Raw genomic sequence first — 13,970 nt, forward strand, 5'->3', positions numbered from 1 at the left:
ACATAAACATGGAGAGGGTACTGGTCAGGTATGAGTTTCAGGGACTTGCTGTGGTAACAAATTGCCATACTTGGCGGTTTTACGTAAAATGAATTATGAGCTTACACTCCTGAGGGTCACTCTGGGCCACACGAAAGCCATCAGCTGGCTCTGCACCTTCTGAAGACTCCGGGGGAACTCTGCTTCCTTGCTTTTTCCAGCTCCTAATGCTGCCCGCGCCCTGGGCTCGCGGTCCCGCCTTCAAAGCCGGCAGTGGCCGGCGGGGACTTCCTCATGTCCCTCTGACGCTGACTCTCCTGCCACCATCTTTCACTCCGTTGATGACATTGGCTGCCCCTGGCTAATCCAGGTCACACGTTTGTAGTTTCTGGGGTCAGGAAGTGGCCATCTCTGAGGGCTTTGATTCTGCTGACCACGGTGTCCTTTGTGCTTGTGTGGCTGGGGTAGCTGAGTGGTCGCGGACACCTCCCGTGCCCCGTTTCTGTACCATTCTCAACCGTGTGCTGGCACATAGTAGGTCCTCAGTGATGACAGAGGTGATGTGACCTGGGCTGTTACCCCATCTCACCAGCGACAAACTGAAGCCCAGGAGATTACACGGCTGGTTGGGGCTGCATGGCCAGCTGGCGGTGGCCCTGGACACAGGCCCCGACTCCTGCCCCCTCCCACGTGAGCGCAGCCGCTAGATGAGGCAGAGCACCCTGCTTCTTCCAGAAGCCAGGCTTCCGAGAGCCCTGGGGACGTGAAAACGGGGGGTCCGCAGAATCACTCGCTTAGAATTGCCGTCCCAGCTCACGTTTGAAATACACGCCAAAAAATGTGTTCTTCCTGGGGAGGGTTGTCAGCCCAGGATGCCGGCCTCTGGATTCCCCCGTCAGGTTGAGAATTCTTACGAAGGGCTGGGCCTGCCTCCTCCTTTTGAACAAGATGGATGGGGAAAAGGAGGTTGGAATCCTTTTAGAAGGCAGGTTGGTCCACAGCGTGGTTTCTTAGACGCAGAAGAGCAGTAATCTTAAGGAACAGCAGACTGCAGGAATTCGGGGGCCCCATGGGCAAGAGCCACGTGACCCCCTTCCTTGCAGCCCCATGGCAGGGGCTGGGCACCCTGGCAGTCTCTCCTCTGTTTATGGTTCTCGTGGCTCATTGACCTCCAAACTCACTCTCTGTGGCCCCACCGCCTCCCCACCCAGCTCCCTCCCTGCCTTCCTTGGCTCCCTGCTCTTGGTTCCTGTGCCTGGCCTGCCCCTAACTTGGATGTCCCACCGGCTCATCGGCACATGCTGTCCCCACAGCCTGTCCCCGTGAGTGGCCAGCCTTCCTCCCTGGCTGTAGGGCTCCACAGCATGGAAGCCCCAGGTGTCCTGTCCTCGGCTCATGTCCCCGTAGATGCCCTGACTGCCCCCCAGCTCCGCAAGAGCCGAAGCCAATGCTGCCCCCTCGAGCAGGAAACCCACCCAGCTTCCTGGGTCTCCATTCTCCATTATGTCCTTGCTGTGTTTCTAGGGATTCAAGCTCCGGCAGTCGCCTCCTCCCCTCCCCGTCTTCCCAGAACTCATCTCTTCATTCGGGAAATGCGAGCCCCTCCCTGCGTCCTGCATGGGGGAGAGAGATGGGCAGGAGCAAGTCCTTGCTGCTGAGGCTCTGGGAGTCCAGTGGCAGCATTTATGAATGCCCCTGCTGCTTTGGGCCTGGGCAGCTACAGACCTGGCCTGGATGTGGGAGCCACTGTCTGGGGCACTGGACCACAGGCAGGTCAGGACCATCACCCCCATTAGACGGGAGACCCACGGGGTGAGCTCCACGCGGGTTGTCCGGCTTTCCTCCTGGGCATCTCCCTGGGTGGGCGGGGCAGGGAGGTGGCCTCACTGGGACGAGGAGGTGGAGGGGATGTTCTGGGCTGTCGAAGCAGCTGGAATTTGTAGGACAGGGAATTGGAACAGATGAGCCGTGTGAAGGGGGTCCCTGGACACTGGCGTGGAGACTGCGTGAGCCAGGGGCCGGAGTGTGCCCTCAGCAGGCAGGGTTCCACGAGGCTCAGCCCTGGTCACCTGGGGGAGGGAGGCCTGGGCCGGGGTGCTGGAGGTCAGGGGGGCAGGGGGACCCAGCCCAGACTGCATTCAAAGCCAGATAGGCCTGCAGTTGTACGTTCAGGATCTTAAAGGACAGGATGAACAACCAGATGGAGAATCTTAGCAGAGAAACAAACTATAAAAGAGCACTGAATGCAAATTCTAGGGCTAAAATGTATAATAGCTAAAACAGCATCACAGCCGATGAAAAACGGCCCCACCCTGTCACTGCTTGTGCCAAGACAGGCTGGAGGGCCCCTCTCACACGGGCTCGTGCACGAGCCGGGCCCCGGCGCAGGCAGGAGACCCCTGCCATCCTCGTCTCTCTCCTGGCACCCAGCCCTGCTTGCTTCTTCTCTTCAAAGCCTCCCAGCCTCAGCTCCTGTGGCCCGAGCCCCCGGGGAGCTGGGATGGTCAGTCCCGGCTGTGTTAGCAACGTGACAGTGTGCATCCTTGGAGCAAAGACTTGTGCATCTCTGTAATTCTGTCCTTAGAATAAATTCCAAAGTGCCACTGATTGAGAAAAAGCTATCTCATGGCGAGTTTATCTTTAACTGCAGAGCTTCTCAGCCATATGTTCTTATTTATCTACAGCCCCATTTACATTTCCTCCTCCTTCCCAGGAGGGCCAGAAAAGCAGGGTAGGGTGGGGAAAGGGGCACCTGTCGGAGCTGAAAGCAGCCCCGCTGTGGCTCAGGAGTCTCCCGTCCCAGGGACGAGGCTGCAGCTTTGGGGAAAGAGCAAAAATGGACACCTGGGTGTCCATCCCTGGGGGTCTGGATCAGCAAGCGACGGGCTATGTGACCATCACAGTCTGGGATCATTGGTGGCCCTCAAAGGGCAGGAGCTGGGTTGATTCACCCTGATCTGGACCAGAGCCAGATGTGTGAGCGGGACCACATATGCAGGGTGCCCTGTACGCCGTGATCCCACTTCCATAAAATGTACGAGTGACGTGGGAGTAAGTTGTTAATTGTATAGAAGTAGATCTGGAAGTAAATCTAAAACATAGTAGTGGTTTCTTCTGGAGCTGAGAAGTGGGCGGGAAAGGGGATCTTTTCCCTCCTAATACTGCTTTAAGCTGAAGCTGTCTGCGACAAGGACATGTTTTTGTAGCCGAGCAAGTGAACGTCCTTGTTTACTTGTCACAGCCAGAAGGCCGCTTGCCAGCTCTGTGCTCAGCTGTGACTAGGCCAGATCTGGTCTCCCTGAGCCTCATCATCCCTCCAGTGCATGCCCTGGGGTGGGCGGGGGGAGCCTGGTGGGCCCCTTCCAGCTCTGACCGGGCAAGCTCCCCGTAGGTACCGGAGAGTCTACTGAGATAACCCTATGGTTTCTCTTTAAGTCTGGTGATTTGGTGAATTACATGGATTGCCTTTCAAATACTCAGCTCCCTTGCCTCCCAGTTGGTCATGGTGTATTCTCATTTTTATAAATTCTCGGATTTGATTTGCTAAAATTGTTTATGACTTTACATCAGTATCGTTGAGGTGCGGCAGTCTTTAAGTCTTTCTTTGATTCAAGTATCTTTTCTGTTTTTAACATCACTCCATCCTAGCTTCGTGGGATGGGCTTTAAAGTGCTCACCCATGGGCGCCTGGGTGGCTCAGATGGTTAAGCGTCTGCCTTCGGCTCAGGTCATGATCCCGAGGTCCTGGGATCGAGCCCTACATCGGGTTCCCGGCTCAGCGGGGAGCCTGCTTCTCCCTCTGACCCTCTCCCCTCTCATGCTGTTTCTCTCTCGCTCGCTCTCTAAAAAATAAAATCTTTAAAAAAAAAAATAAAAAAAAAAATAAAGTGCTCACCCTCACCCTTCTTTCAACCTTCTGAAATTATTTGTATAGAATTGGTATTATTTACTACATGTTTCATCATCAATGCATCCATCTGGCCTGTAGGGTTTTTTTTTTTTTTGGGGGGGGGGTTTTTGTTTTTTTTTTTTTTCTAAAGATATATTTGAGAGAGAGAGAGCAGGAGCAAAGGTGCAGAGGGAGAGGGAGAAGCAGGCTTCCCACTGAGCAGGGAGCCCGACGCAGGGCTCAATCCCAGGACCTGAGCCGAAGGCAGACGCTTAACCGACCGAGCCACCCAGGCGCCCCTGGGGGTAGGTTTTTAACTACAAATTCGATTTCTTTAATAGATAAAAGTCTATTCTGGTTTTATATTTCTTCTTGAGTGAGCCTTGGTAGTTTGCATGGAATTGCAAGTTTGCATAGAAGAACCTGTCTTATTTCCTGATGTTGGTAATTTCTCCCCCCTCCCTCTCCTTCCCTTCCCCCTCCCTTCCCATCCCTGCATCTCCCTCCCCTTCCCTCCCCCTCTTTCTCCTTCTCTCTCCCCTGATAAGTCTGCCTAGAGTTTTATCAATTTTATTGCTCTTCTCAAAGAACCAGCTTTTGGTTTCAGTTTTTTTTTTTTTCATTTTGCTTCTGTTTTCGATTTCACTTTCTACTCTGATCTTTATGATTCCTTCTACTTCCTTGGGTTTAATTTGCTCTTCTTTCTGTAGCTTCTTAAGATGGAACCCGAGGTCATTGGTTTGAAGGCTTTCTTCTTTTCTAAGATAGGCATTAAAGGCTAACTCTCCCCCAACACCATTTTGATATGTTCTGTTTTTATTTACTTCAAAATATTTTCTAATTTCCCTTTTGATTTCTTCTTGGAACTGTGGGTTATTCCAAAGTTTTTTTTAATGTAGTTTCCAAAGATTTGGGTACTTTTCTGGAGATCTTTTTGTTACCAGTGCCCAGTTTCATTTCACTCCGATCGGAGAGCATGTCTTATAGGACTGGAGTGCTTTTAAATCAGTCAAGACTGGACTATAACCCAGCCCGTGGTTATCCTGGCAGCCGCCGCACATATGCTGGAGAAGGCAGTGGGATCTCCTATGCGGTATTTTATAAACACCAGTCTAAATGCCAGTCAGATCCAGCTGCTTGATGGTGGTGTCCGTGTCTTCCACATCCTTGCACACATCCTTGCACACTTCCACATCCTTGCACACTTCCTTCCCTTGTTCTTACAATTACTTACAGGGGTCTTGAAACCTTCAACTCTCCCTTTAGATTTATCCTTTCTACTCTCTGTCAGGTTAGCTTTATGGTTTTGAACCTCTTGCCAGTTTCACAAATACGTAGCATTGTTCCATCCTCCTGATGAAGTTGCCCCTTTATCACTCAGATCATCCCTTTATCCCTGATGGGGTTCTTGGCTGGGAGACCAACCGTGTCTGCTATTCACGTGCCCCTTCAGCCTTCCTGTGGTCAGGCTTAGAGCGCTGCATCATTCCCCTGCTACTTCTAGGCTGTTTAAGTCTTTGCATTCAACATGTATGTTCTGTAGGCAGCATCTAGTTTGGTCCTGCTTTGTTATCCATTCTGAGCATTTCTGCCTTTAAGGAGGGTATTCAGACTATTTGCACTGAGTTCAATTCTTACTTAGGTTTAAATCCAGCCTTTGCTAAAATCCAGATCTTCAGTTCTGCATCTGGGTGGCCCCCTGCCCCCCAGTTCCATGAGGCAGACTCAGGGGTCCTTCGTCTCCCCCTTCACCTTCTCAACTCAGGCATGTTCCAGGCTCCTCCCAGTTCCTCCCCTCGGGTCCCCGGCCCAGAGCCTGGGAGGTGAGGGGGCAGAAGCGGGGCATTCATAGGGCTCACTTTATCTGGTTCCTGTCCCACCAGGATCATTGTGCTTTCCAGCACCTTCACCATCGTTTCGTGTAGCTTGACTTCGTTTTGTTTTCTTTTTGGGAGGAAGAGCCAGTCTCCATTTTCCGTCTTGGCCAGAAGCGGAAGTCCACGCCGTCACTTTTACTTTGGAGGCTGAGGCAGATTTCCCCGGCACATTCCTCCTATGGAGTGAAGCTAGCTTCTGGGACCACATGTCCCCGGGTGGGGTGGGGGGCCGCTTTCAGGTCCCAGCTCAGATCCCGCCCCCTCCAGGAAGCCTTTCCTGAGCTCTTCCTCTGTGGCTTATTCTCTGGCGCTGTGTAAGTCAGCAGGCACTTTCTGAATTTGTGTGTGGGAAACATTGAACAAGGAACCGTCCTCCCCATGGATGAGCCCGGCAGGTTTGTGTTTCTCTGTGAGTGAAAACGTCCCCAGCTCATGCCATGACTGCAGTTAGGGAAGGAACCAGGCAGACAGGCAGTTCGGGTATGCTAGGAGCATGCACACGTAGAAGGCACACGTCCTGTGTTTCTGGTCATTATAGGTGCTTATTTGCCCCTTTCCCTCGCTCGCCTGAGCAGGCTCAGCCTCACACACCACACGGCCCTCACTTGGGTGCTGGGCATAGCCGGGGCCTGGCCGCCCTGAGCAGATCCGTGAATGTCGCTCAGCCTGGCTGGGCTTCAGCGGGAGAGCAGGTGCTCAGTTGTGAACGTGCTACGTTTGAGATGCCGGGTAGGGACCCAGGTGGGGACATCCTGAAGGCAGTAGGTAAGCAAGTCTGGAGTGCAGGAGAAGAAGCCCCCAGTGTGGCTGCCTGGGGAAATCCCAAGCCATTAGTAGTGGGGCTGGAGGGTCTCATGGGACAGAGGCGGTCACGTGGGAAGCAGGTGTGGACAGAGGAGTCTGAGGATTGAGTCCCGGGGCACCCCAACATGTAGAGCTGGGGAGATGACAAGGAACCGGTGAAGGAGACTGAGCTGCAGCCTTCGAGGTGGGAGGACACCAGACTGGTGCGGGGGCTTGTGGGGAAAGAGAAGGGAGCCTCTCACAAAAAAGGGAGTGACTGATGGCCTGAAGTCTCCAAGAGCCTCCTTTGCTTCGCTGGGGTGGGTAATGGGAGCTGACGGGACAGGGGCCTGGGGGATGCTGGGGGTACCACACGGGCTGGGGCGTCAGTGAGCAGGGCGCGTGCAAGGCTGCCTCCTACTGGCTGAGCTGGAGCCCTGGTTCTGCCCCTCGGTGGCTGTCGGCGCCACTCCGGTGCCTGGGGAGAGGTAGCCGCATCACCCCATCTACCTCCCGCGCCCTGCCTTTCAGCTGCGCGTTGACAGGCACCCCCAGCGTTCGCTGGTGTTGGACTGGATGTGGCAACATCAGGCTTTCACTTCTAATTTACTTAATATTTTGGTCTATACGTTGATTTTTTTTATTGGCTTTTGCCAATACAGAACTCCATAGGCTATTGAGCAGGACCGGTCTGAAGGTCCATGAGAGTCTTGGCCTTGGAAAGACAATAGAGTTTTCAACAAATGCACCCAGGGAAAGACATTTTGGGCTGGGCGAGCTCTGATCGGGTCCTTGCACGTGGGGGCATCTGGGGAGCCCGCAGACGGGTCGGAGGATGGCAGTTCCTGGGGAACCAGGCCTGGCTGCGCCCTCCAGGGACTGCCAGGTGACTGGTCTTCATGGAGAATGCAAACTCTTGGAGTTCAAGGCTACCGCAGGGCTGGAGGAGGAGGGGCCTGGTGCCGGACAGAGCGAAACTTCCTTACAGAGACTCAGCCTCTTTTCCTTGGATAAACATTCCCTGTGTTGCATTTACAGAGTCCCGAAAAAGTGGATCCTGAACATTTTTGCCAGTTGTCTTGTTGCTTTTACGGAGGAAAGAATTTTCCAGCGTGTTTGCCAATGTCGCTCAGCATTGTTCTTTCTCTTTAAATAATTATCTATTTTCATATAAGGGAACTATGTGATAGAAGATATAATACAGAAGAGCAAATGAATGCATAAAGTGATCAGTTCCTGAAATTTCTGTGCCGATTTGTAATACCAGGTATATATGCAAAATTAGACACCTGCTCATACACAAGTATATTTCTATAGACGCCGTACGTACTTCTGTAAAAGCTGCGGTTACAAATGTCGCAAGCATCCCGTGAGTGTCTTTTTGGCGCTCAGTAGCTCACACACCACCGTTTTCGATGGGCTTGCCACGGTCCAATGGTACGATGCGCCACAGTCTGACAGGTGTTGTCTTGGATTTCTCGGTTGTGTGTAGTTTCTTACTTTCATCGATGATGCTGGATGAACACCTTTTTATGTGCTTTTATGTGCTCGTCCCACTTGTTTTGGGAGGCAGACTCCTGGGAGTGGGATTTCTGGGTCAGAACACAGGAACATAGGTGTGTCCCGGGGCACCTGGGAAGGGAAGCTGGCTCGCGTCCCACAGTCTGGACAGAAAGGTCTCGTGGCCGCTGTTCCCCAGCTTCACCTCCTGCTCCGTGTTAGCGCCTGCACTCTGGGACGCGTGCTCAGTCCCACTGGTGCTGATGGTCAGGTGTGCGTGCTGGTCAAATTTATGAAAAGGCTCATTTTAAGCTATTTGTCTGGAAATTTCCTTTTTTGACTTTTCAGTAACAAAACCTAGTAATATGCTGACCCTCTGGAGAAGACCTGAAGCGATCCCATAAGTTTTTGTGGTGGCCCTACTGTGTGCGCGGGCTGTGCCGGGGAGGCTGGGAGAACCACTTGTTCCCAGTGTGGAGTGAATTCTCATTTACATCTGGAAATCTCTGATGAGGGGAGCTTTTTCTCAGTGAAGAACAAATATGATTAAAGTTTGTAATAAGAAACCCAAGACATTTGCAATGGGCTTAAAAGACTTTCGTTATCAAAAGCTAAAAAGATTAAACCGCATTCAGGGCCGTTTCGTGGTTGAGCACATTCTGGTTCTCCGAAAATGGCAATCCCTCCTTGCCATGTATTAGACCCTTGACATTCACGAAGGATTTGTCCCGAGACCTTCGAGACTCCCTGAACTCATGAACGCCACCATAGCTTTTGATTTCCCCCAGAACACAGAGTAAAGACTAACGGGAAACGCATGTGACTCCTTCAGGCTCTTTATGATCCTATAAATACAGGGCTCTAGTCCTTTATAAAGCTATTAAAATAAATTCAGGCTGGAGCCCTTGCTGAAATGGTTTGTGTTGTCATTATTTTTCTCTGTCTCTATAAAACACACAGCAAACAAGCACATATTAGAAATTCAAATCTCAGCTGAGCCCCAATTTTTGTGTCTCACTTTATCCCAAACTTCTGTTGAACTATCACATTATTAGACTCATTTCTCGCTTTGCGTCCCATCTTCGACACTGGACCTTGGCTGTCTTCAGGAGTCATTTTTTTTGAGAAATAACCTTTCCTTCCACCCACGGGAGTGTCCACGTTGGATGATGGTTTGAGCCCCAGGATTGAAACCTGTGTCCCAACAGAGGGGCAAAACCACACACCCTGCATTGTACTTCGCAGTTACTCGCCAGGGCAGGTGGGGAGTCTCATTCAGAAAGCTCAACGAACCAGAACACCTCCATAATGAATGATCCTTCTCTGCTCGTGAGCACCGCCAAACCCCACTTCTCTTAATTTAGACATTCCATTCTCTGAGGTCTTACTCGCACCCTGATTTCACTCAGCTGATCCTGGGCATGTGTGGAAATAAAGATCAGCCTCAGCCTGGAGACCCTGAGTCAGCCCCCCATTCCTTCATTCAACAGTATTCATTGGGAACATGCTGCATCAGCATGGATCTGGGGCCCGGGAGGGCAGACTGACATTGAACTTAGTTTCGTGCAGGAGACGGAATAAAGTAACTGACAGGGAAGAGATGAGATACGGGGGGCATTGATGGTGTGGTATGCTGGTGTTTGGAACCCCGTTGGGCCTCTTCAGGAAGGGTCAAGGCTGGCTGTGGTGACAGGGCCAGCCCTAGACGGTCTAGCAGAGCAGGGTGGCAGGCGGAGGGCAGACCGGCAGCAGTGGCCCTGAGGTGGGATGTTCTAGGGACTCAAAGAAGACCCCTGTGGCCAGAGAGTAGTGGTCCGCAGGGAGCGTGGACCATGTGGGGAAGGGGGAGAGGAGGGGGCTGCCATGTGGGAAGTAAACTGTAAGTCATGGTCCACACTCAGAAGAAAACCTGGGTGCCATTAATAATCACCCCGGGGCAACAGGTGTTGACCAGGACCGTCCCTGGAGGCCTGGGATGTGTGATCGATCGCCCACCTGTGGAAGGTGTGGCCCATGGGTGGTGACATCCCTCTGTCCCAGTGTTGCCCACGTTCCCGCTGGAAGGCACCCCAAGCTGACAAAGGTACCCCCATGGCTCTGATGCCGAAGCCTTCCTGCAACAGGTGCATGGCTAGATCAACCAGCCAGCGGTTGACTAACCCGTGTTTTCTCCCCTTCTCTCCCCCTCTTTGGTGGCGCTCAGGAACACTGCCAAGGAAATGCAAGAAGGAGCTCTTGGCGGTGAAGCTGAGGAATCGGCCCAGCAAGCAGGAATTGGAAGACAGGAATATTTTCCCCAGGAGGACTGATGAAGAGAGACAGGAAATCCGGCAGCAGATTGAGATGAAACTCTCCAAGTGAGTAGTGGCGTGTCCCCACAGGCGGAGGCTGCGTCCCACCGGACAGCCCGAGCCCCTCGGAGGCCCTGCCTTCCCGGGGCCGCGCTGTCTCAGGGCCCCCACACGGGGCTCTGACGGTGGCTTCTCACCTCGCCACTGTCCGCACTTGGGCTGGGACAGTGCTTTGTCGTGGGGGCTGTCCCGTGCGCCGTCGGGTGCTGAGCAGCAAGCTGGGTCTCTACGCGCGACATCCTCCTGTGACAATCAGAACTGTCGCCACACGTTTCCAAATGCCCCCGGGGAGGGGAGCACATCCCCCCCCCCCCCCCAGTGGAGAAGCTCTGGTCTATAGCGGCCAGGCCGGCGCCTGCAGGAGTGAAGGGGGTCGCTGTGGGGAGAGACGGTGACAGAGTGGGGAGGACGTGCTTTGTCGGTGTCCAGGGCATGGGGGAGAGTCCCACCTGATCATTTTCCTGCAAGAATTGCATTCGGTATTGCCAGATCTTCTAAGTTGTTCGAGAAAAGCTGTAAATCTGTACTGGGGGCACAGTGTGCGCACCAAGTTGAGCCCATCTGCCACCTGGCTGTGCCCCAGAGCCGTGAGTGAGCACCTTCTGCTCCCAAGGGTCCCCTCGGCGGTCCCCGGGGCTGGCCGGCTGGAGATGCCCTGGGTTACGGGCCAGCGCAGCGTGCAGCTGTGGGTCTGTGCGACTGAGGTCTGTTGGGATCGTTGTGTGGCCTGCGACAGGATGCTTTGTAGGGAGGCCAGGGTGGGACTGGGACAGTGTGGTGCTTTCAAGTGCTGGCTGACCCTAGGTTGCTTTCCAGGAACTGGGTCACGGGGGTCCAGAACCCAGAGCACGCTGGGCCTCCTGGCTCTCAGCAGCGTCCCCTGCCACGGAGCCAGCCCAGAGCTGAGCTTGAACTAAAGGGCTTTGTTGGGAGTCAGGCTCTTCCAGCAGGGTAGGCCTCTGCTTCTTCCGATCCTCCCAAAGAGAGGGGCCAGATCGTAGCCCCAAGATTTGTATGTGGGTATCGGAGAGGAAATATTAATGGGCTTTCAGGCACCCAGTGCTGCGCTCAGCCGCCCGCATGTTGCCATCTCCCCGACCTTCCTCGGGCATCTGTGGTGTATCGGCTGGGCTGGGCTGAAGGGACGGTATCCTGGATCCCCTCCAGCCCACCCATTCCCTCTTTAAACCCCAAAGCTGGTCCTGCAGAGCAGGAAGAGACAATCTTCTGATGCCCAGCTGGACCAGCTGTCCCTGGGCCCCACCCTTGATTTGCCCTTGACCCACACTTCTTCCTGTCCCCTGCACCCAGGTCACCTACAGCGACCATGGGAAAATGCAGATTCTGATGAAGCAGGTCTGCAGCGAGGCCTGAGGGTCTGCGTGTTAGACAAGCTCCCAGGGATGCCGTTCCTGCTGGTCTGTGGGCCACACGTGCAGTAGCGAAGGTCTCAGGATCTCCCAGCCTCGGCACTCTTGACCTTTGGGGCCAGAGGACTCTGTGGCGGGGCTGTCCGCTTGGTGGGACGTTCAGCAGCAAACTGGCTTCCACCCGAAAGGTACTCCTCTAGTCTCCCCACCCGCCCAGCTGTGACAAGCTACAGTGTCTCCAGTCATTGTTGAGTGGCCCCTGGGGGACAGAATCCATCCTGGTCAACACGCACTGATCTGAAGGTCACCTTGGACTTCTTCTCCAGGAATTCCTTCCTCTGCCCGAGGCCCAGGGCTCTGTGTTCAAGTGGACCAACCCTTGTTTCTGCTCTGTGTTGGGGAGCATGCACCCCAGGGTACCCACCTTCCACTGAAATCCTTTACTGAGTGTTTTCGGGGTGCAGGTCAAGGAGCGTGCGTGGGTGAAGCCCAGATGCTGGGTGCTGTCTCTGCACCTCGGTTTTCTCACCTGTAAAATGGGGATGAGACCAGCTGCCAGGCCCGCGGCGGGGGGGGGGGGGGGGGGGGGGGAGCACGGTTCAGCATGGCACACGTTACTGCAGGCCACTGGGACACCGAGCCAGTGTCTTAAGGACTTGGAATCATGCAGACCTGCATTCGAATTCTGCTCTCTGCTGATGCGCTGGGTGACCTTACCCCCCTCCCCCGGGTCTTGGTTTTCTCGTCTGTAAAGTGGGGTGCTGACCTTCCAAGGTCATTGTCTGTTTCAGGGAGATCCCGTAAGGAAGGCATGTTGCAGAGCCCCTGTCATGCGGCAGGTGCTCGAGGCTGGGCTGCTGACCTCTGGGAGCCGGGTCCACGTCCTGCATCGGCTCAGAGCTGTGTGGCGGAGGGTGCCTGGTGCTGACCTGGGGCTCGGGAACCCCGTGGGGAAGCTTCTTATAATACAGATCCATGAGCCCCCATCCAAACCTGAGACCAGAACATTTTAACCAGTTGCCTGATAATGCATGGTGAGGGAACCTCCCAGTGTTGGACCATATTAGCCTGATTGCAATGAGATTGTGACACCTATCAAGCATTTATCACTTCATCTGGTCAATCAACAAGGGCTTAATTTACTTGTATGAGGGGTGGGCACTGTGGCAGTTGCTAGAGATTCAGCCCCGGGCCGTGGAGGTCACTCCCGTCAGCTCGAGAGTTCCTGGAGAACAGCAGTGGCCTCAGACCCCTTTCCGTGTGGCTGACGCCCACTCCGGTGCTTGGTCCAGGGAAGATGCTCAAGAAACACACGCGGGAGGGAGGGGGGAGGGCAACAGATGCGTGAATCCCCGAGGGGCTCAGCTGTCACAGGAGAGGAGGCCGGGGCACAGGCATGGATGCCCAGGGCAGGGGAGAGGACAGGTTCAGGACACGGAGCCCCAGACCAGGGTCAGCCCCTGCTGCGGGGCATGGTCTCCCAGAGGCCCTCCAGAGAGAGGGGTGTGGACCAGCATTTCCTAAAGTCGTGGCAGGCACTGGGAACCATTACGAGAGTGGTCTGTTTGCCACGGGACACGTCAGAGCCTTTAATGCTGCAGCAGAAGGTGCATGCAGCTCCAGAGGAGGGGGCGGGGCGTCTTGGCCCCAGTGTGTGCAGCCGGGAGGCCTTTTCTGCCTGGGCACTGGGACGGCCACGTGCATGGCCGCATGGGCACTCCTGGCATCGCTCTGGCCCCAGCCGTGCTGGAGGTGTCCTGGGGGCTGTGGGGTGTCCACCCGGACCCACGTGCCCAGACCTCACCCACGGTGGGCAGGGGAAGTTCGTGCACCGCACCCCCCCCCCCCGGGGGAGACACTGGTGCAGTGGGAGGAATGTTAGACTGAGGACCAGGGAGGCGGTGGGGACGATCTCCACATCCTGGGATGAGGTTGGGGATGTGGGGCCACCACCTCGGTGGGACTTGGATGGCTAATGCTTTGGTGTGGCCCTGACAGCCTGCATAGGCAGGTGAGGCTCCCGGACCCCACTATGGATCACAGGCTGCAGGGATCCTGCCCTCGGGGTATAGTCCCAGCCGCTACTGAGCACGGGTGGGCCCTGTCTCTCGCGGGGCTCCAGTTCCAGCATGTCACATGAAGAACAGGACGGTCTGTGCTTCCCGAACTGCAGCACTGTTCAGGGGGCTGTGACGAGAGCTTCCAGGTCTGTAGACCCCTG

At 54.7% G+C, this 13,970-nt stretch overlaps 1 protein-coding gene across 1 annotated transcript in view; it reads left to right on the plus strand.

Annotated features, from left to right (window-relative positions):
- The window catches only part of PHACTR3 (phosphatase and actin regulator 3), a 205,201-nt gene that overhangs the window by 157,559 nt on the left and 33,672 nt on the right, over positions 1–13,970 (plus strand). Inside the window, exon 8 of the mRNA XM_035025495.1 lies at positions 10,232–10,385. Within this exon, the coding sequence (XP_034881386.1) occupies positions 10,232–10,385 (154 nt within the window). The remainder of the gene's footprint in view (positions 1–10,231; positions 10,386–13,970) is intronic.

The sequence above is a fragment of the Mirounga leonina genome, unplaced genomic scaffold (genome assembly GCF_011800145.1).
Source record: "Mirounga leonina isolate KUSES-001 unplaced genomic scaffold, KU_Mleo_1.0 Mir_195, whole genome shotgun sequence".
Taxonomy (NCBI): domain Eukaryota; kingdom Metazoa; phylum Chordata; class Mammalia; order Carnivora; family Phocidae; genus Mirounga; species Mirounga leonina.